At 56.6% G+C, this 21,839-nt stretch overlaps 1 protein-coding gene across 3 annotated transcripts in view; it reads right to left on the bottom strand.

Moving 5' to 3' along the window:
* The window catches only part of ZNF638 (zinc finger protein 638), a 69,033-nt gene extending 47,321 nt beyond the window's left edge, over nt 1-21,712 (bottom strand). For 2 of the 3 annotated variants that reach the window (XM_074904209.1, XM_074904211.1), the window contains exon 1: nt 21,554-21,712. In XM_074904209.1, the coding sequence (XP_074760310.1) occupies nt 21,554-21,648 (95 nt within the window). In that variant the 5' untranslated portion in view covers nt 21,649-21,712. Of the gene's footprint in view, nt 1-10,763; nt 10,877-21,553 lie in introns of those variants that run through there. The other variant, XM_074904212.1, reaches the window with a different exon arrangement.
* Between the last annotated feature and the right edge of the window lie 127 nt (nt 21,713-21,839).

Genomic DNA, 21,839 nt, shown 5'->3' with positions numbered 1-21,839 from the left:
TTTGGATACTAAAACCAGAAAAATAGCCTTACTGAAGTAAAACAGAGGCCCAATATCCTGTGTTCAACAGTAACCAACACTCGATGCCACAGACCATGCTCTAAGTTCATGCACTTTCTCCCAAGCCCTGAAAATTTCTTCAGTCAACAGTCTAAAGGCTGTAATGTCATGTTAACCGAGACGCTAATTAAACAAAATAATCAAGAGACTTTTCTCAGAATCAACAAACAAAATGCTGTAACCTGCTCAGAACATGGTGATACTGGGCCTGATAACTTACCCTCCAAAAATGTTAAAAAACAAACCCCCTCCAAAGTGGATGCTCCCTAAGCAGGACCGTGAGGGGCCCTTTCTCAGCCTCTGTGGTGTTGGAAGACACAAACCAAAACCAACCTCTGGGTGAACAGAGAGACGTGGCACTAGTGCTTAAAACTGCCTGCCTGGGTCAGGAAAATAAGAGAACACATATTCAGGATTTCTCTATCACGCTATAACTGTTAGGTTCTCCATCAATATTAATTATTGGAGAAATACGAAAGACAGGTTTGTTTGACAGGAGCTGAACGGGAGCCAGCAGTGTGCCCAGGGGGCCAAGGAGGGCAACGGCATCCTGGCTTGTGTCAGCACTGGCGTGGCCAGCAGGGACAGGGAAGGGATCTGAGCCCTGGGCTCGGCACTGGGGAGGCCGCCCCTCGCTGAGGGGGTTCAGTTCTGGGCCCCTCACCCCAAAAAGGCCATTGAATGACTCGAGCGTGGCCAGAGAAGGGCAACGGAGCTGGGGCAGGGTCTGGAGCACAGGTCTGCTGGGGAGCGGCTGGGGGAACTGGGGGGGTTCAGTCTGGAGCAGAGGAGGCTGAGGGGAGACCTCCTGGCCCTCTGCAACTCCCTGCCAGGAGGGGGCAGAGAGGGGGGATGAGTCTCTGGAGCCAAGGCCCCAGCGCCAGGCCCCGAGGGAATGGCCTCAAGCTGCCCAGGGCAGGGTCAGGCTGGCTCTGAGGAAGGATTTCTGTGCAGAAGGGGCTGTTGGGCGTTGGAATGGGCTGCCCAGGGCAGGGGGGAGTCCCCGGGATCCCTGGAGGGGTTGAAGAGTCGGGCTGAGCCAGCGCTGAGGGATCTGGGGGAGTTGGGAACGGTCAGGGTGAGGGTCATGCTTGGGCTGGAGGAGCTGCAAGGGCTTTTCCAACCTCCGGGATTCTGGGATTTCTGCAATCAAAAGGCTATTTCACAGATTAATTCAAAACCTAAGTACGAAATAACCTTAAAGCTGAGGTTTTAAAGACATCTGTATTTGTGCTCTCAGCCCTCAGTGACTCTGAAACCCACCTGCAGTGAAACACCGAGGCCTCTCCTCAGACCCACAACAATACAAATATATCCGAGCACACCCAGGACGTTAAGTTTGTCACCCAGCCCTATCTACGTCTGAAGCAGCAGGGAACAGAGGCCAAACCATTCAAACCGCACACCTCCTGGGGGGAGGCTGTGCTCACATTCTCTTCCGACAGCCAGTCAGGCGGCGTGTGCAGCAGCGAGCCTGCGATGCAGCCTTCATCAGCCCAGCCTCCCGACTGAGCTTTCCAAAAGAGCTGCTGGAAAGGACAGTTGAAAGATAAAGCAATGCCAAGACTCAGGAAACAACGGTCTGGAGGTTTAAGGCTAGATTCTCACCTTCCTCTTCAAAAGCAGCTTGCTGGGGGCTGTGCCTGGGATCCCCTGGCTGCTTTTGCCGGCGCAGCGACAGCGTGACTAGTCTTACAGCAGCAAAGCACCTTCCTGAGGCTTCATCCCAAGTGAATGAAAACTAAGCGGAACTCCCCAAAGAGCCCTGTCCTCACCCGACTCCTGGGAAAGGCAGGGCCTTCAAACTTACACCTTTCAGAGTACCACAGAAAAGCCAAACGACACCCTTCCTCCTTCCCCTTCAAATTCATCGGTCCATTTTGCAAAGCTTCCCAATACAGACAAATAAATTAAAAGTTCTGGCTACCTGCTTACACGCTGGAGGGCCTTTATGACAACATTTGCCCAGGTGGCGAGTAGAGGATGGTCTTGCACCTTCTCTGGTTCGAGGATACAGCTAGAATAAGCTTTTACCCTCCTTCCCTATAACCCTCCTCCCTCCCTAAGCTCCTGTTGCCTGTGTTTCAAGGATCCAAGGTCCAGCTTTGGTGCAGCCCAGCTGCATAACCTTGGCCAGGCTGCTGAGGAAACCGCCAGAGCTGTAGGGAACAATCCTGATAAAGTCTGTAGAGAGAGTTAAAAAAAAAAAAGCAGGAGGTGGGGGAGGATTACAGGCAGAGAGAGACAAGTGCCATTTGCAGCTCAAGGATTCAATCGGAAAAACACCAACTGAGAATGGTAGAAAAAAAATAAAATTAAAAAAAAAAAACAAACACAACAAAACAAAGCATGGAGGTGGTGCTGATGGATGGATGACATCAGTGGATGAGAGCAGTCCAGCACCACTGAGGAGCCATTTTGGGGAGCAGCAAGGCCTTCTCCTCCCATCTGGTCAGCAAACACCCAACACCAGGGGCAGCGAGCAGGATAGTGTTTAGACTAGCAGTCTGCTAAATCCTACCAGCCCGAGGGGACGTTCAGCAATAAACAGTTGATTTGCTTTTTCAAACTTTTCTCTAGCCTGCTTGCAGTCTCTCTGTGCAAGGCCAAAGTCACGGAACCAAAGCGACCCCGAGAGCACTGTGAACAAAGCTGACACGTTGCTAAACCAACCTGGAGGCAAGCCAAGAAAACGATGTAGAAAACTCCTCTTAGAGGTACAAAAGCAGCAGGTAGCAGCAGTTCTGAACCAAACATGAAAAGTCCTGCAAGCAGAAAAAGGGAAACGCAGCACTGACCAGCAATACCACCGAGCTCAAACTCTTAGCGTTGAAGGTGAAAAAAACCTGGTCCCTACAACTTGAATCTGCACCGTTTGGTGGTGAGCTGTCTGTCAACAACACACACCTTTAAGTCAGCGGTGCAATACAAAAATCAACCAAAAACACCCGACCGGGCTTAAGTTACAGGTCTGGCAGTGAGACCTCGTAAGAATGTGAAAGCTGCTTTCTCTACTGGCAAGGAGAGGCTTTATCTGAAGATCAAGTATTGTACGGTCATTGAAAGGATGATTTTCTGCCCATTTGTCTCTATAATGGTATTGAATTTTCCAGTATGTGCTCATGATTTGACTGCAATGTAACGTCCCTTTGGGAACGCAGGCAGGCGCCCTGCAGAGCCCAACACTATTGCTAATCAAATATTCACCCCCCAGCCAACATCCTCGGGCTGCAAAGCCGGAGCAATGGCCAGCCCAGGAGCCCCGGAAGGATCTCGCCACCCGCAGGGACAGCAAGGTGACTTCAAACTGGGGGCTGAGCCCAGCCAGTAGCCAAGCACCCCCCCAGCCACCCGCTCACACACCCCCTCCCCAGCGGGACAGGAAAAGTGATAAAGCTCAGGGGATGAGATAGAGGCGATATGAAATGTGAAATGGGGGGAGCCAAGTGAAGGCTATCACTTGCCAGATCCCATAGACAGACCGGTGTCCAGCTGGGCTCCAAGCAACAGCCACCTCGGTAGCCAAAAGCCTCCTTTTTCTTCCTCCACCCCATTTATACCGCCGAGTGTTACAGCGCACAGGAGGGAACAGCCCTTCAGGTCGGCTGCCCCAGCTGTGCCCCCTCCCAGCCTCTTGCCCAGAATACAAGACAGACAAAGCCTGGACACGGGGCAAGCACCAGCCAAAGCGCCGGTGCGTGACCAAGCCCGGTTTAGCGAAGAGAGTTAACCCCGTCCCAGCAAGACACCAACAGAAGGAAAATAAACTAATGCAAGCCACTACCAGAACACCGTGATCTCCCTGGAAGAACATTAAGCGTTAAACATTTTTAAAAATTAAGCATCTAAACCCAACTGCTCTGTAACGACTGGTCCAGCTGCAGCAGAAGCAGCAACACACGCTGCAAACACCAAAAATGTGAAATTCGAGTTGGATACAAGCCAGACTTCCTCCCTAGAAATACCAAATCAGCTACACGCAGTCACCAGCCTGAACATCAAACCAGATGATTTGTTCCTTGCTTTCCTTCCAACCTACAAAAACTTATTCAACAGACTGCTCCGCTTGAAAAAAATACAATTTTATTACGTGCAACCTATTACACACCCTCTCAATACAGTAACAAGCACCTTCCAAAAAGCAAAATCAACACAACAAATTCACAAACAGGGCTGAAGAAGTCTGAAGTGTTAACTTGTAATTCACTCCTGCCCCTGTATTTTGCATTCTGGCAATATGGGATTAAGAAAAGCCCTAAAACTGGAGCAGACCACTGTTCAAAGGCAGTTAATGAAGATGATTATCACTGCCTGGCTACGTATGCTCACCCTCCTTACAGTCAGGAATACTTGTTCCTGCTGCCCAGACTGAATTCGCTGACAGGGAGGAACTGCACCGTTTCTGACCTTCAAACCTCCACGGCCACCAGCAGGCAGGATGCTGAGAGCACCCCAACTCCAAGCGACTGCCCCCCAGGTTCTGCCCCACTGCTAACTCCAGTGAAAATCAGAACTGAGCTCTATGGATGCACGCGTGGGAACTGAGGGCACAAAGCTGAGGCACAAAACGAGCAACTGCGTGAGCTAAACCTAAAATTAATGTTGCCGAGTGCAAGACATTGACGGAAACCATTGCACTGCCATCTCAAACATGAAAGCACCCGGAAAAAATTAACAGAAGCTAAAGTTTCCTACACGTAAATAAACTGTGACGTATATTTACGTGCTGGGCTGACCTCAGCCAGCAGCCCAGCACTCAGCCTCTCGCTCACTCCCCACCACCTCCCCACCCTGGCCTGACGGGGAGAGAACAGCAAGAGCAAAAGCAAGAAAACCCACAGGTTAAGATAAACACAGTCTAAGAGGTCTTTAGACCCTGGCTCAGAAGGGAAACAACCCAGGAGAAACGCTCAGGAGCGAAGCAAAGGCAACCACTAACCTCTGCCCACAGGCACACTCAGCCAGGCTCAAAAAACACAACTTGGAAGTTAACAAACCACCTTTTTCTTCTTCCTCTACCCCGTTTCTATTGCCAAGTGCGACACTACACCCCAGGCAGTCCAGGTGGCTGTCCCAGCTTTGTCCCTTGCTTGGGGGGCGCCAGGGAAGAAAGCCTTGATGTGCAAGCACTGCCCAGCTCACCTCCCTGGGCTTAGGCTCAGGCCCAGAGCCCCGCTCAGCCCAGCCCAACGCAGGACTGCCGAGCACCACCAGGCACGGAAATATTCCCAAACCCCGGAGGCGGCCTCCGGTCTCCCCCAGGGTTTTCTTCCCGGGGAGGCAGCACCGAGTGTCTCCCGCTGGCTCTGCCCAAAGGGTCACCGCAAGGCCCCCCTCAAACAGTTCTCCGGAACCGCGAGGACCCGCCAGGCGGCTGCAACTGCTCTCCAGAGAGCCCCGACGCTTCGGAAAGCTGCTGGTTCAAAGGAAAGGCAACAAGGCTGGGGAATCAATCCTGTGAGGAGGCAGGGCAGGAGCTGGGAGTGTTCAATGTGAGGAGGAGGAGGCTGAGGGGAGCCCTCATCCCTCTCTGCAGCTCCTGACAGGACATTGCAGAGAGGCTGGGGCTGGGCTCTGCTCCCAGGGGATCAGGGACAGGACAAGAGGGAACGGCTGGAAACTGCCCCAGGGGAGGCTCAGGCTGGGCAGGAGGAGAAAATGTTTCCCAGCAAGAGTGGTCCGAGAGTGGAACAGGCTGCCCAGGGAGGGGGGAGTCCCCATCCCTGGGGGGGTTTCAGGGCCGTTGGGATGAGCTGTGGGGGATGTGGGGTAGGGGAGAACTTTGTGGAGTCGGGCTGAGGGTTGGACGCGGTGATCCCGAGGGGCTTTTCCAACCGGAATGGTTCTGGGGTTCCATTTCTTTTCTGTCAGCCGGTGGGGACGTGGCTGCTCCATTCCTGACCACATCCACGGATGGCCACGTCCATGTTTTCACTTCAGCCCCAAAAATCTGTTTTGCAGGTCCCTTGATCTTGCTCTGGTTTATGGCAAAACCCGTCTTCGGAAGGATCTGGATTGTGCTTTTCCTTTCTCAGACGCTTTCTACAGGTTCTATCCCTGTACCCCGATGGCACTGGGGTACACCGGGGTCCCCCAAAGCTTTCTGCTCCCGTGGGTCCCCTGAATCCTTATGGCCCAGTCGAGTCCATTGTCCCTTTCCTCTGCCTGGCTAGAAACAGGGACCCCACTTGTCCTGGTTTTGGCTGGAATAGTTGGGTTTTTTTTTCTTAGTAGCTACAAGAGCGCTGTGCTTCAGATTCCGTAAGGGATTTGGCACGAGAAAAATGTCGATAACACACCAATGTTTCCAGTGGTGGCCAAGAGATCAAGGACTTTCCGACTCCCCACATCCTGCCCAAGACACCGGGAGGGAGCAGAGCCCTGGCACTGGACTCAAACTGGCTGGTGAAATATTTGCTCCCACTTTTGGGCTTGTGATTTCGGAATCTGGGCTTCTCCAGGATCGGGCTGGGTATCACCCAGCGGGTGATGTGCGTTACCCACGTGTACTTTCTATTATTATTTTATTTCAATTAAAGTGGTTTTATCTCAACCTACACATCTCCCTTTACCCCTCTTGCTGCCAGCTGGGTTTAAATTACAAGTCCTTTTTTTTTTTTTGGGGGGGGGGAGGCGGGGGGGGGGAACATCAATTTAATTTAAACACCACCACACTTTATTTAACAACGAGAGTAGGACAGCGAGAAGTATAACCACATCTTGAAAACCACACACACACACACACAACCCCCCCGCCTCCCTTCTTCCCGGGCTCAGCTTTGCCCCCATTCCTCCCCCTCCTCCTCCGCAGGGGCACAGGGATGTGGTCAGTTTGCCACCCGCTGTTTCTGCTGCTCCTTCCTCCTCAGGGGGAGGACTCCTCACACTCCTCCCCTGCTGCAGTGTGGGGTCCTTCCCGGGTTGCAGGTTGGCATCTGCTCCCCCGGTGACCCCCACAGGCTGAGGGGGGGGGTCTCTGCTCTGGCACACCCCCCCCTTTCTCCTTTCTTCCACTGACCTCGGTGCTCACAGATGTGTCTCCCTCACAACTCCTCCTCCCAGGTTCCCCTTCTTAAATATCGCAGAGGCGCAGCCGCCGTCACTCACTGGCTTGGCCTTGGCTGGAGCCGGGTCCAACTTGGAGCCTGGGGAGCTGCGAGAAGCTTCTCACAAGGGTCACTCACTGCTGCAGCCCCCTCCCCTGCTACCAAAACCCCACCACGCAACTCCTGGCCGTTATCCGACTCCTGCCACACAGGCCAGACGTCCCTGTGTCAAGATCAGGAGGAGAAGCATCCTCAGCCCTTCTACTGCATCTGGGGGAATTGTTCCACAGCACCTGGAGCAGAAATCCTCCGGGATGGACCTTTTGTAGCTTTTCTGGCACAACTGACAAATGTGGGTTCAAGGGGGCACACACAGAGGGAACCAGCGGGTCATGCGGCCCCGGACGTCACCCAGGTCTCTCTCTGGTGGTTGTTCACCTCCTCCACTTCCCTCAGAGAACAGACCAGGAGGCCCGTTTGACACCAGTTTACTCAGGTGATAGTCCATCCTTGAGAGGAGATGCCTCTGGTTTAGCCACAGTGTCCATCTGTATCATCCTTAAATGCTGGGACCCTCCAGCTCCCCCGCGGGCACTGAACATTGTCCTGGCAAGCACAGGCCAGGTCCCAGCACAGCACTAGAAGCTGCTCTGGCAGAGAGAAAACATCCCTCCTTGTACTGGGAGTACTGGGATGACAGCAACGCAGGCACCCGACACCAGACCAGGCTCACAGCACCACTTTTGTCATAGGTTTGCCAGGCAAAACAAAGCAACGCAGCAAAGGCTGGAAGCTGCCATCTCAAAGCCCTCCCAAGCAAAAACTAAACGGCAATCAATTCAGTCTAGCACCTCCGATCAAATCTGTTGTGGAATCTTGATCCTCCTCACCGAGTTCCAGAAAGGACTGGGGGTGTGACCCCCACCAGCAGCCACGCAGCTCACTCACCCGCAGCCCAGCAGGACAAGGGGAGTAAAGGAAGCACAGGAGTTGAGAAAACTCATGGGTTGAGATAAAGACAGGATAACAGGTGAAGGAAAGGGAGAAAAAAGAAACCCAAGCAAAGGCAGTTATCACTCACCACCTCCCACAGACAGAGCGGTGCCCAGCCAGGCTCCAAGCATCAGCCACCCTGGAAGCCAAAACCTTATCTTTTTCTTCTTCTTCCGCCCCAGTTTTCCTGCTGAGTGTCCCTGACACCACGCAAGCACTGTTCAGTAACAGGCAGAGCACCAGCAGCGACCAACCCTGGCTGAGCCACAAACACAAACCACAGCTCACAGCGAAGGCAGTTCACTCCATCTCAGCCAGGGCCAGCACCGCTCAGTGACATAATTCACTAAAACAGCCCAAAAAAACCCCTCCATCCCAACATCCGTGAGGTTCAATGCAACACATTTATGTCCAGGCACAAAAAACCCCAAAAAACAACCCAGCACAAGTCCTTCAGCAAGTAATTCTTAAGACAAAAAAGGGCATTTTAGCACCTTTATGGAATATCAGCAGCAGAAATCTAGCGGCCTTTTTCAATTTTCACTTCCCAAGTCAAATTTTAGAGCAGTACAAATCCTGCAGACTGTGTCCTAAGTACATTTATATTCATCCAACAGCTCCGAGGCACATGGAGCTCTGCACTCCCGATGCGGAGATGCGCCTTAGAGCATCACAAAGGGAAAATACTAATACTTCTACCTAAAACTTACTAAAAATAAAAAACCCAAACCCCATTCGGAATGTTTAACTTGATGGCAAAGAAATAAGAAAACATTTTATTTACCTTCAAATGCGAAACATTATTAAAAAAAAAAAAAAAAGGTTTCAATGTTCTTCCTGTTTCCCACACAGAAGAGCTCCTTGTTTGGTAAGGACTAACACGAGCACGGGTGAGCTTCCACTGAGCTCAGCCCCAAAACCGAACTGCGAGATAGTCAGGAAACAGAAAACAGGAAGAAAAGGAAACCAGCAGCATAGGAGGGAGCAAGCAGGGAGTTTTGCAACCACTTGGAACCCCACCCATCAGTTCTATCAGTTGTCACAAGCTAGAGAAGCACAGATGGGTCAGTCCCCTCGCGTCCTCCACCCTTCAAGCCAGCGTGATTGTTCTGTTAGTTCTGGCAGATTATTATTTGTTAAATCCGCAAAAAATGTTACAAAAAACACAATTAAAGATACTTGCTGTCCTTGAAGAGTGACTTCTCAATAGGGAAAGTAATTACCTCACTTTTACACCCACCCTCCTGAAGACCTCGTAGCATGTTTAGTTTATTATTTTAAATGTCTAGTGAATGATCGCACACCAGAGAGAAGAGCAAAACCCAAAACTGAGCACACATTTCAACATCAACTCTGGGCTATAAACCAGGATGGATGATCGTGGGTTGTTCTGGGTGGTTGTTTTTTTTTCAAAAAGCATAATACATTTTTATCAGCTAAATACTTTTAAAAATAATCCTATAGATTCTTTTTTAATTAACAACCTACATGACATTACTGTATTAAAATAATTGTAATAGAGCAAATATACTAAAACAATATGCATCTATATTGAAAAACAAACTCAAATCTCCAAGGACGTGAGGTTCCTGGGTAAAGCACTACGAACCAGCTCATGCTACGGTGCTAGAACGCTTTGCCTTCGCCAAAGAGAATTTTTGTCGCTGCTTTGGTTATTTTGACCAATTCAGATCAATTACTACTGTCTCCAAAGCCAAGAAAAAGGGAAGATAGCTTTTTAACTCCAACACGTAAGTATGAGGTGCCAGAAAAGATGTGTGTGCTCCCAGCTCTGGAAGGATACAGTGATGAAAACCAACCCCTCCAGCTAACCAGGGTGAATGTTACTCCACGTCCAGTTTTAAAGCCAAACCCACTACTCCTGAACAGCCTGATCGCTTCGTTTCCATGTTAAATTTTATGGGTGTAATTAAAGGTCTGAGTTTTCACTGAAGCACAGCTGGCCGGAGACAGAACACGCGTCAGGATCAGAAAGCAAACGGTGCGTTTCCCCAACTTTCACCAACAGGGCAAAAGCCGAGATTGAGTAAACACCCGTTGTACTATCAAAGTTGTTAAATCAATCCGCACGCTGCTGGCGTGCCAAGCCTCCGGCTGCAATGCAGATAAAGGCTGTGCCGCTGTTTACAAGCGCCTGTTCGTTCATCTGCTTCTCACACAGCAAGAAAATACCGGCAGGTGCCGGGTCGCTGGGGCAGGGCATGCCCGGGTTTGCCTGCAGCCCCCGGCAGGGCGCTCCGTACCCGCCGCCGCGCTCAGTCCCCCTCGGTAGCAAAATAAAGCAAGAAAAAAGGCGGCAGCCGCGAGGCCGAACGCCCCGAGGCGCCTGTCCCCGGCTCAACACCCGTCACCAACCGGCTGCGGCGAGGCGCTTGGCGGCGACCGGGGCAGGAAGGCGGCGAGGCAGTTACACCGCGCGCAGCCCCCCCTCCCCGCCCCGGTGCCGCTCCCAGGCGCCGCCGCAGCCCGGGGACGCGGCAGGGAGCGGTGCCGGGCCCGGGGCGGCCGCCGTGAGGGCGGACGGAGGGAGCCGTCCCCGCGGCGGGAACCCCGGCCGCCCCCGCCCGCCGCCATTTTGTGCGTCCCCTCAGCCCCCAGCTGCGCCACACCGGGGCGGGGGGACGGCGGGAGCCGAGCTCCTACCTCCGGCGGGGCGCGGCCGAGCCGCGCTGCTCGCAACCGCCCTCCGCTCCGCTTCCTCCACCGCTTCCCCCCGGCGCCGGTTACGCCGCGCCGGGCCGGGCCGGGCGCCGCGGCCGCGAAGCTGCAGCCCCGCGGAGGCAGACAACGGGCCCCGCACCTGCGCGCCAGGCGAGAGGGGCGGAGCGGCGGCGGCGGGGCGCACGCGCGCGGCGGCGGGGCGGGCGGCGGGAACCGCGCAGGCGCACTGAGCGCCGCGAAGCCGCAGAGGGGCGGGTCCCGCGGTGTGGGCACGGGACGCGCATGGCGCATGCGCAGCCGCCCGCACGGCACTCGGCGTGGAGACTGCGCATGCGCCTCGTGTGCAAAGCGGCCAATCGGGCGCTTGCCGCGGAGCATGCTGGGAGATTTTCCTTCTCTATATAAACGCCGCCGGCGGGTTCATCCCCTCAGAGGCGGGCTGGGGGCGCTACAGGTGCGTGGTGTGGGTGGGTGCCGTCACTGTGTCCTTCTCCTGACAGGCCTGCTGCTGTTCCCTCTTTGGCACCCTGTGGTTTTCATACCAGACTTTCGTTCTATTGCTCGTTTTCTTCTCCTCGTTCCTCTGCCGAACGCCCAGTGTCTGCTGTAGCGCTGTGGCTGCCAGGCTGTGCTTCACCCCAGAGCTGCTCCAGGGTGAGGGCACCCGCCCTGCCTGTTGACCTCCACCTGTGAAATGTAGATGTGAGGACACTCAGCTGCTGGGTTTTTTTTTTTCTCTTGCTCCCTCTCTGGAGGGGTTCAAGGCCAGGTTGGATGAGGCTTTGGGTAACCTGGGCTAGTGGAAGGTGGCCCTGCCTGTGCTAGGGAGCTGAGGCTAGTTTAAGATCCCTTTCAGTTCCCTGCCTGAGCCTCCCTCAGCAACACCGTGAGCTTCTGGGCTTGTCCTCTTAGGTAGCTCCCACTTTCCATTTTTCCAGCATGTGTGCTGCCCTAGCTGAACATGTGGATACACTTTGCTGACCAATTTGAGCAGTGGCTACCCCACTTTTTCCAGTAAAAAACAGCACTGAGCATGAGACTTCTGAGGTGCTGACTGACAGGTGGTGTTTGTGTTGCTGGCTGGAGTGATGGTTGCTTTTCACAGCATCATGGAGGTTGGAAAAGCCCTTGCAGCTCCTCCAGCCCAACCGTGACCCTCCCCCTGACCGTTTCCAACTCCCCCAGATCCCTCAGCGCTGGCTCAGCCCGACTCTTCAACCCCTCCAGGGATCCCGGGGACTCCCCCCTGCCCTGGGCAGCCCATTCCAATGCCCAACAGCCCCTTCTGCACAGAAATCCTTCCTCAGAGCCAGCCTGACCCTGCCCTGGGCAGCTTGAGGCCATTCCCTCGGGGCCTGGCGCTGGGGCCTTGGCTCCAGAGACTCATCCCCCCTCTCTGCCCCCTCCTGGCAGGGAGTTGCAGAGGGCCAGGAGGTCTCCCCTCAGCCTCCTCTGCTCCAGACTGAACCCCCCCAGTGCCCCCAGCCGCTCCCCAGCAGACCTGTGCTCCAGACCCTGCCCCAGCTCCATTGCCCTTCTCTGGCCACGCTCGAGTCATTCAATGGCCTTTTTGGGGTGAGGGACTAACATTTAAAAAAAATAATAATAACAACCCAGCAGCATTAATACCTGATACCTCCAACAAGCTTGCTTCCCTGAGTACAGCGAGTCGGTGTCCCCCAGTTCAGCCTTCCCCTGTTCACTCTGGTGCTGACCTGACAAGGAGACTCTAAAAAGCTCCATCACCTTGGGTGGCCCAGCAAGATTTCAGCACAGGGAGCTCCTGTTGCTCCGGGCTCCCCCATGCTCTTGCCCCATGAAGCACCTTTGCAAGTCACAAGATTCTCTCCGAGGAGACAGAAGATTCCTTTAAGAGCTGCCACATTATTTCCTGAAAATACCGAAGCAGATGCCAAACTGAACCACGGAGACGGCCAGAACCGCCGCCGCTGTGTCCTCGTGACTGCCCCCAAAGCACGTACAGTATAAAAACAAGCCTGTGATCAGCTTTGCCCAAAACCACACCATTTGCTTGGGCGCTGGAGCCTATTTCAGAGCTGCTGAGAGCGCTACATCTTGCTGCAAATGTGGCAGACAGCAGGCACCCACTCAGCTTCTTTTTTAGCAGCCTGGGAGTGGGCTGAGCAGCGCCGGTGGACTGCTGCCGTGCGGATCTGTCCGGCTGTGCTGCTTTGAAGTTGTTTGGGCGTTTGTCTCGTGTTTGAGATCCCGCAGACGCTTTGCATACATCCAGCAAAAATGATTCACTGGTGCCGGGTTTTCTGACAAAGCTGAGCTGGCACAGAAATAGGTCGCTGGTCTGCGTCTCCAAACCTGGTTTGGTTCCTCTCCAGCACATCACAGTCTTGGAAACTCTAAAAACCTTTAAAAGTTTAAGACTTCCACTCACTCTTGGCTTCTGAAACCTGCTTAGAGCTGTCTAGTCCCGCAACCCGTGACTTGTGTAGACCACAGGCATTCCTTACTCCCACCACAGCAAGGGGAATTAAGAAGCTACGATTATTTTTGAGAGCTGGAAGCTGTATTTCCTAAACTTCTGAATCAAATTTACAGCTAAATTATACCATCCGTGCCTGTGTCTGTCTTGCCATTCTCGGGCCAGCCTGAAGATCTTCACTGACAACGTACTCTGGAAGGGAAAAAATCAGTTGTAAACTGAAAGATAGGATCAGCTTTTATGATGAGACCACAGGACTGCGTCAGAATTAACTGTGGGTTTAGGAGCATCCCAATGGTGAACTCTGCCCGGCACCTGCTGTGGAGACTTTAACATTTTTTTAGCAAAGAATTGTTTTGGTCAAAGGCTTTGTAAAAGAGAAGATGAGCACTCTGCCTACACGGATTGAACGCCATGCTGCCCTGACAGCTCTGAAATGTAACTGCTGAAAAGAAGAAATTAAATTTGAGTCAAAACGTGCTGAGGTCCAGGCACAGAAACGGCTGGAATCACATCCATGGTCTCATTTGCTAAATATCCAGTAGCAATTCCAGCAGCAATGACTTAAAAGGCATTGCTAAGATGGTAAATTAAACAAATTAAACACTAAGACCTTTGGAAATGGAAACATTTGGACTGCTTGGGCAGCATATCCTGGTGTCCTGACACAAACTCTGGTGACGCAATAAGACGCTGCTGCGGGACTGGGGTTGGGCACCAGCAGCACCAGTTTGCTGCAGAACTTTGCCTCACTTGTTGCAAAATTTGGGAGACTGGAAGGAACAATTTGAAGGCAGGAATGCCTCAAACTGTCATCCACACAGAAAACCTCCGGAACAAGCTGTGGCCTTTGTGATGAACCGGAGGAATGTTCCTCATGGAAGCGGGAGTGTATCCAAGGCTGCAGCCCCCCTCCCTCCCAGTTGTAGTGACAAACTCCTTAAAAAAACCTCACAGGGGGGAAACTGGACTGAGTAAAGTCAAATGTTTCTCATCAAGCCCAAGATCTGCTAATCAGCAACACCGTGGCCAGCAGGGACAGGGAAGGGATCTGAGCCCTGGGCTCGGCACTGGGGAGGCCGCCCCTCGCTGAGGGGGTTCAGTGTTGGGCCCCTCACCCCAAAAAGGCCATTGAATGACTCGAGCGTGGCCAGAGAAGGGCAACGGAGCTGGGGCAGGGTCTGGAGCACAGGTCTGCTGGGGAGCGGCTGGGGGAACTGGGGGGGTTCAGTCTGGAGCAGAGGAGGCTGAGGGGAGACCTCCTGGCCCTCTGCAACTCCCTGCCAGGAGGGGGCAGAGAGGGGGGATGAGTCTCTGGAGCCAAGGCCCCAGCGCCAGGCCCCGAGGGAATGGCCTCAAGCTGCCCAGGGCAGGGTCAGGCTGGCTCTGAGGAAGGATTTCTGTGCAGAAGGGGCTGTTGGGCGTTGGAATGGGCTGCCCAGGGCAGGGGGGAGTCCCCGGGATCCCTGGGGGGGTTGAAGAGTCGGGCTGAGCCAGCGCTGAGGGATCTGGGGGAGTTGGGAAGGGTCAGGGGGAGGGTCATGGTGGGGCTGGAGGAGCTGCAAGGGCTTTTCCAACCCGGACGATTCTGGGGTTCTGTGATCTGTAATCACCAGCTCCCTGGTGTAAGCCCAGTACTAAGTGGCTCTGCCGTGTAGGCCAGACACCAGGCAGGCCTTGCTAAGGGCTGGGCGACTTCACCACCCAAATGGTGACAAGAACTGACAAGAGCTGAGCATTTCTGCCCCAGAAGCCGATTGCTCAAGAAGCATGAAGTCAGAAAAATTCTGGGAGCTGAGAAAAAAACAAAGTATGCAAATCAGCTGCTGAGATGAACTTAAAAGGTGACAAAAACTTTGGTGGGTGCGCACCCACCACCCCCCATCACCAGACCTGCGAACGCTGGGTCCAGGGGTGGTGATTCAGAGTGCTTTGACTCTTTCTCTCCATTCTTCTTCTTTCCTTTCTTTCTCATAGATTTATAAGAGAACACATCACTTGTTATCCTTTTCCAAATTTAAATCGTTTTCTACCACAAGTTACATATTTTAACTGATCATTTGGTGTCATTTCACCTTAATTTAACCCGAGGGGATCACAGAACCCTTGAGACTCCCTGGGCTTCCAGTCCGGGTCGTGACACAGATGCAAAGGGATCAGAAGTAAAAATCTTTTTGTTTCCTAAGAGCTTCAGCCCGAGTCAGGTCCTAACATCGCTCCTGTCAAGAAACCCCCATGGGATGCTGGGTAGGTCTCTCAATCCAGCTGGTTTGAGGTGTTTGCTGGTTCTTTGCCCAACTTTCTGTGCTCCCGACTCGGTTCTGGGTGGGATGAGGGGTGCTCAGCAGCTGAAGGCACGAAGCTGCCCTTGGCAAACGCAGCACTAAGTAGCCCAAGGATACGTTGCCAGGCCTCGCTCGTGGAAGTGGTTTTGATCATTTTAACCGTAAAATGATGTGGGTGACGAGCATATAAAAGTTTGGTTTAAATATTTAAAACAAGGGATGTCCGTGTGAGAACACAAGAAGAAATCTCGCTCATCCTTAAGGCTCTTCGCAATCCCAAAATGTGTTTACCCCTTTAGCTCTTAGACGTGCTGCTCTGCGCCAAAATAAAAAGTCCCCAGGAGAAATCTAGAGGTGACCAAAGCACAAAACCTGCCACCAGAACAACTCCAGGAGGCACCGGAGAGCCGCAGCAGCAGGAGCCCAAGTCCCTTCTCCAGCACTGGCCCTGGAGCTCACCACAAACCCCCCTGGATCTCCACCTGCAGAGAGAGAGGACTCTTGGGGTGTAGCCAGAAATCGCAAAAAGATGATTTTTTTTCAGATCTGCAACCCACTTTGGGAAGCCTGGAGCCACGGCAGTCGCCACTGGGGACGGGCACACGGGTAGTGTGCGGCAGAGATGCAGATCCCGGGGTCGGGCAGGAGCCAGCCTCTCCTTACGCGAAGGACTTCACTCAGGCAGGTTTTCTGGCTCCTTGACAGAATTATCTGGCTCCCAGCTGCTCTCCCATCCCCATCGTATTGTCAAGCCTTGCCCAAAGTCTGTGTTTTCCATCCGATCTGGTCTCACTCCAGGCTGCTGGGCTGACGGGTATTAATAGTCCTTCAGGCTGTGAACTCCGGGCCCCGGCTGGCGGCTGCGGAGCCCCGCATACTCGCAGCCTGACACATCGGTCTCTGGCACCTCTCCCTGCTCCGCGTGACAGCGTGGGTTGTCTCAGCCCGCAGCCGGGCCTGGGGATGGATTGGAGGCAATTAATTGCTTTTATGTCTTCAGATGTCCAGTCCCTCGGCCCAGTACACGGGGCTATGGGGGGAGCGGGAATTCAGGTGCTTCCCCTGCAGACGCCACGTGGCAGCTCAGCTGCTTCCCTCTGAAGCGCCCTGGGTGAGTCGTTTCAGATTGAACCTTGTAGGAAAGGTGTGTCACACCCCAAAACAAAAGGGGTGACAGCTGGGGCTGGGATCACAGAATCCCAGATCCATGGAGGCTGGAAAAGCCCTTGCAGCTCCTCCAGCCCCACCATGACCCTCCCCCTGACCGTTCCCAACTCCCCCAGATCCCTCAGCGCTGGCTCAGCCCGACTCTTCAACCCCTCCAGGGATCCCGGGGACTCCCCCCTGCCCTGGGCAGCCCATTCCAACGCCCAACAGCCCCTTCTGCACAGAAATCCTTCCTCAGAGCCAGCCTGACCCTGCCCTGGGCAGCTTGAGGCCATTCCCTCGGGGCCTGGCGCTGGCTCCTTGGCTCCAGAGACTCATCCCCCCTCTCTGCCCCCTCCTGGCAGGGAGTTGCAGAGGGCCAGGAGGTCTCCCCTCAGCCTCCTCTGCTCCAGACTGAACCCCCCAGTTCCCCCAGCCGCTCCCCAGCAGACCTGTGCTCCAGACCCTGCCCCAGCTCCGTTGCCCTTCTCTGGCCACGCTCGAGTCATTCAATGGCCTTTTTGGGGTGAGGGGCCCAGAACTGAACCCACCCACCGAGGGGCGGCCTCCCCAGTGCCGAGCCCAGGGCTCAGATCCCTTCCCTGTTCCTGTCAAAGGAAAGGGAGAGCCACAGCCCAGACACGTGCTCGTGTTTCTACTCGGAGAGAAATAATCCGCATGGCACCTCCCATCGATGTCATGACAAGGAGGTTGCCATTAACGGACGCTGCACCCTCAGAGCGGTGAAAGCCCCAGAGACTCATGTTGAGGAGCTCTGGCCCCTGGCTGCTCTGCTGGCTCCCCGTCTTGCCATGGCTGATGCTGGAGTGACGCCCCCCGGACCCTGCAGCCCCGTTTTCCTCATCACCCCTGTGAGCTTCCCAGGAGAAGAGCCTGTGGTTTCCGTGTCCCACTGGGCCACCCTCCTGCTGTGAAAAGGGGGCACCAGGACACCCCTCTCCCACAGACACCCCCTGCAGCTTCCCTGCACTCTCCCCACTGAGCAGAAACACTCCAAAGGGATCTAAAACCAACCTGTTTCTCCTGCCCCAGCAAAAAAAAAAACAACTCTTGCCCTCAAAGCACATTCTGTTTGACCGCGAGCTTAGCAGTTGTTTGAGAAGCAGCTTAAAAAGGATCTGAGCAGTGGCAGGGCAGCCATGTCCCTCTGTCAGGGGGGGTTCATGGATGCTGGAGACTTCAGGCCTTGGTTGTCCCATGCTGGGACCACAGAACCCCAGAACCATTCCGGTTGGAAAAGCCCCTCGGGATCACCGAGTCCAACCCTCAGCCCGACTCTGCAAAGTTCTCCCCTACCCCACATCCCCCACAGCTCATCCCAACAGCCCTGAAACCCCCCCAGGGATGGGGACTGCCCCCTCCCTGGGCAGCCTGTTCCACTCTCGGACCACTCTTGCTGGGAAACATTTTCTCCTCCTGCCCAGCCTGAGCCTCCCCTGGGGCAGTTTCCAGCCGTCCCCTCTTGTCCTGTCCCTGATCCCCTGGGAGCAGAGCCCAGCCCCAGCCTCTCTGCAATGTCCTGGCAGGAGCTGCAGAGAGGGATGAGGGCTCCCCTCAGCCTCCTCCTCCTCACACTGAACACTCCCAGCTCCTGCCCTGCCTCCTCACAGGATTGATTCTCCAGCCCTTCCCCAGCCTCGTTGCCCTCCTCTGCCCTCGCTCCAGCCCCTCCAGATCTCTCTGGGATTGAGGTGCCCAAACCTGGACACAACGCTCCAGGTGTGGCCTCACCTGCTGCTCTACAGGGAAGGAGCCGCTGGGCTTTCCTGGGGAAATACATTTCCTTCCCGCTTTGCTGGCACACCCATCCATCCATCCCCGGGACGTTTCCTGCCCAGGCTGCAGCCGGGCTGCTCCTTCCAGGGGCTTGAAGTTACCAGGACTTCCCCTTAAAATCCTTTTTTGCCATGAGTGTGTCTGCTCCCTCTCTCCTGCCTCAACCGCGCTGCTCAGTCTGGCTGCGGAGCTTCAGAAAAAATCATCTGGGGGTGAATTTTAACGCTCGGTTGAAATGGTGGTAAAGCGGGGCCAGGCGGGGGGGGTGGATGGGCTCAGATGGGGGGACGCCGCTGGAGCCGTGCGCGTGAACGGGGCTGTCACAAGGAGAGGCGTGTTGAGCCCGGCGAGGGGACACGGCAGGTTGGGACGGGGAGTCTCGCCACATGTCACAGCGGCACGAAGTGGGATCCCCTCCCCTCGCCATCCCCGCGGCTCCGAGGAGCGGGATGGAAACGGCGGAGAGAACGGGGGGGCCCCCCAAAAGAGAACAGGGCCGGCCCCCCGAAGAGGAGCAAAGCCACCCAGCCCCTCTCCCGTCCGGCTCGCCCTCGGGTCCTTCTGGCCTGGGCGGGCGCGGGGGGACACGGGAGCGCAGCCCCCAGCTAGGCAGCAGCTCTGCCCACCCCTGCTGGGCACCCCCCAAATCACCCCCTTATCCGGGCTCCGTTTTTTGTGAAGCTCAGGCACGAAACCCCCTGTTTGGCTCCCGCCGCTTCCCTCACGGCTGAACCCTCCGCCAACAGCCCCTCGGTGCTGCCCAGGGGACAAGGACACGGAGGAGCCATCACCCCCCATCACCCGCCGCTCCACGGGACCCCCGGGCTTCGCTCTGTGCCCCCCCCAGTCCCAGCCAGAGCCCTGGGGCCGGAGCTGGGGGCAAGGGGCTTTCCCACAGTTCCTTATTAATTTATTAATTACTCAGCGAAGCCGGGCCGGGGAGCTGACGCAGAGCTGTGCTGGGGCAGAGCTGTGCTGGGGCACTGGGAGGACTGGGGAGCTCCCCCCCAGGCATTAAAAGTCTCAGCGACTGATGCAGTTTGACATTTCTGAGCTCTGGGGCCGCATCCTGCCCGAGGCCCTTTTCCCTCTGCATTTAACACGGGGAGGGGTCCCCCCTCCCGGTCCAAAGTGCTCCCCAGTTTCCCCCTCTGGCTTCAAAAAGGGACCCAGACGGTGCCTTTTGGGTGCTGCTTTGGCCACCGGTACCCCCAAAGGGGTGCAAATCCACCCCAAAATGGCAGCGAGGCCGGTGGGACGGAGGGAAGGGAGGGACGGGGAGGAGTGTGAGGGCACAGATGGGGAGATGCGGGCGTGGGGCTGGTGGGGAGACGTGCAGCCCCGTGTCCCCGTCAGGGACGGAGCAGGGGACGTGCAGCCCCGTGTCCCTGTCCCTGCAGAGGCGTCCCCGTGGCCGGGGCCCCGTGCGGTGCAGAGCGAGGCCGTGTTTGACGTTCCCCCGCCGGCAGCCGGGGCCGGGGTGGCGTGTGACGGCACGTCGGTGGCATTCCTGGACTCTCTCGGGCACACGGTGGCCTTCACTGCCCTTGCGGGGCCGCCCTGGCCCATCACCGGCCCGGTAAGGCCGCGGGATCCGGGAGCTGAGCCGTCCCCCCCTCCACCGTCACCCCAGTCCCCACCAGGACCCCAAAGTGACCCCCAAACCGGTGCCCCCAACAGCTCAAGGGGCCGATTGTGGGAGCTCCGCGTCCACGGGGGTCCCTGCGCCCCCAAAAGCCAGACGGGATCCGGGGGGGGGTCAACTGCAAATCCACCATAGCCGGGGGGGGGACACCCCAGTGCAGGGACGGACCCACACGGGCAGTGGGGAATCGCCGGGCTCCTCCGCTCGGGGACAAACGTCCCCACGCCCCGGGGACACCCCGTGCTGCCCCCCAGGACCTCCAGCACCCCCAGACCCCCTCCACCCCCCCACCCCAGCATCTCCCACACCCCAAAACCCACACAGGCAAGGCCCGATGCGCCATCCCCTTGGGCCCGGGGAGGGGGTACCCAGCACCGCCCCGGATCGGGCCCTTCGGCCACGGGCTATTTTTATCCCGGCGGTGGCAGAGCCCCGTCCTCAGTCCTCAGCCATACAAGGAGGCGTCAGCCGCCCCGGGGAGGTAATTTGTCCCCAGGGTGCCACATTTCATGTCACCCAAGTGGATGGCAGCGCCCGGGGAGGGGATTGTCACCTCGGCGAAGCAACCTGCTCGTCTTACTCGCCTCTTGGGGACACCTTGTGATGTTTGTCCCCCGAGATTCGACCCCGCTTTCTCCACCGGCCCCGAATTAGCACCTGGTGATGACGAGGTTCCCGAGGGGTGAGGGCACACGGTCAGAAATAGCTCGCCCGCTCCGGCCACCGTGGGAGCGAGGTGGCCACGGGGCCGGTGAAACCATCTAGAGGCCCGGCTGGGGGAATTGGGGGGCGGGGGGGGGTCCCCTCGCCCCCCAGCCCAGCCGGTCGCTGGGTGGAGCTGAGTGACGTGCCCAGGGACATCCCGGACACCGGTGGCAGAGGCGCCGGGATTTTTGTCGGGGCTCCGGGGGTCGCACGCGCGTGTGCAAACCCCCGGCTTGTGGGGGCAAAGCTGAAGGGTGGTACGAGTGAGGGGGGGTCCCTTGGCTGACCCCCCCTCAAACCCCGCATCCCCCAGGATGGAGCCTCCTTCCAGGGGCTTCCCACCTCCCCACAATGTGGGGACCCCCCCTGGCCAGGGGCAACAGGGACACACCCCCCCGCCCCCCCTATTTTAGCAAAATCCCACCCGGGGGGGTGTAGAAAAATTTGGTGGGTGGGGAAGCTTGAGGGTCACACCCTTCTGCCGTGGGGGTCCCCAGGGGGATGCACCCCCAATCCACGGGCACCCCCCTGCCAAAGCTTTCCCCACCCCCCCGGGGTTACACCCCCACCCCGGTGCTGGGCCGGGGGGGCTGCTTCTCCGCACCCCAATGCGGGGCAGGGGTCGGCGAGTGGGGCCGGGGGGGCACCGAGGGGCTGGGAAAGGCTCAACCTCCCCCCCCAGCTGCGCGAGGGACCCCCGGGATGGCGGGGACCCCCCCGGGGCTGCGGCACTCACCGTCCGAGGGGGTCGAGGGGCAGCGGGCCGGGGAGGGGGGGGCGCTGGGGTCCCCCTTTTCGGGGCGCGGAGCCCCCGCCGCCGCCCGCCGGCATCTCGGGGGGCCGGGGCGCGGGTGCCCGCGGGCGCGGCCCCGGCTCGGGGCTGGCTGCCGCCCCGGGCTCGTCACGGCGGGGGGGGGACCCGGGCGGGCGGGCACCGGACACGGGTACCGGGGGGACACGGGGGGGCCTCGGGGGGGCGGCGCTGGGGGAACTGGGGGGGCGGGGGGGGGGGAGCCGGGACG

Source organism: Athene noctua, chromosome 4 (assembly GCF_965140245.1).
Source record: "Athene noctua chromosome 4, bAthNoc1.hap1.1, whole genome shotgun sequence".
NCBI classification, from domain to species: domain Eukaryota; kingdom Metazoa; phylum Chordata; class Aves; order Strigiformes; family Strigidae; genus Athene; species Athene noctua.
The sequence above is the reverse complement of the archived record's forward strand: the minus strand, read 5'-3'. Positions and strand labels throughout refer to the sequence as shown.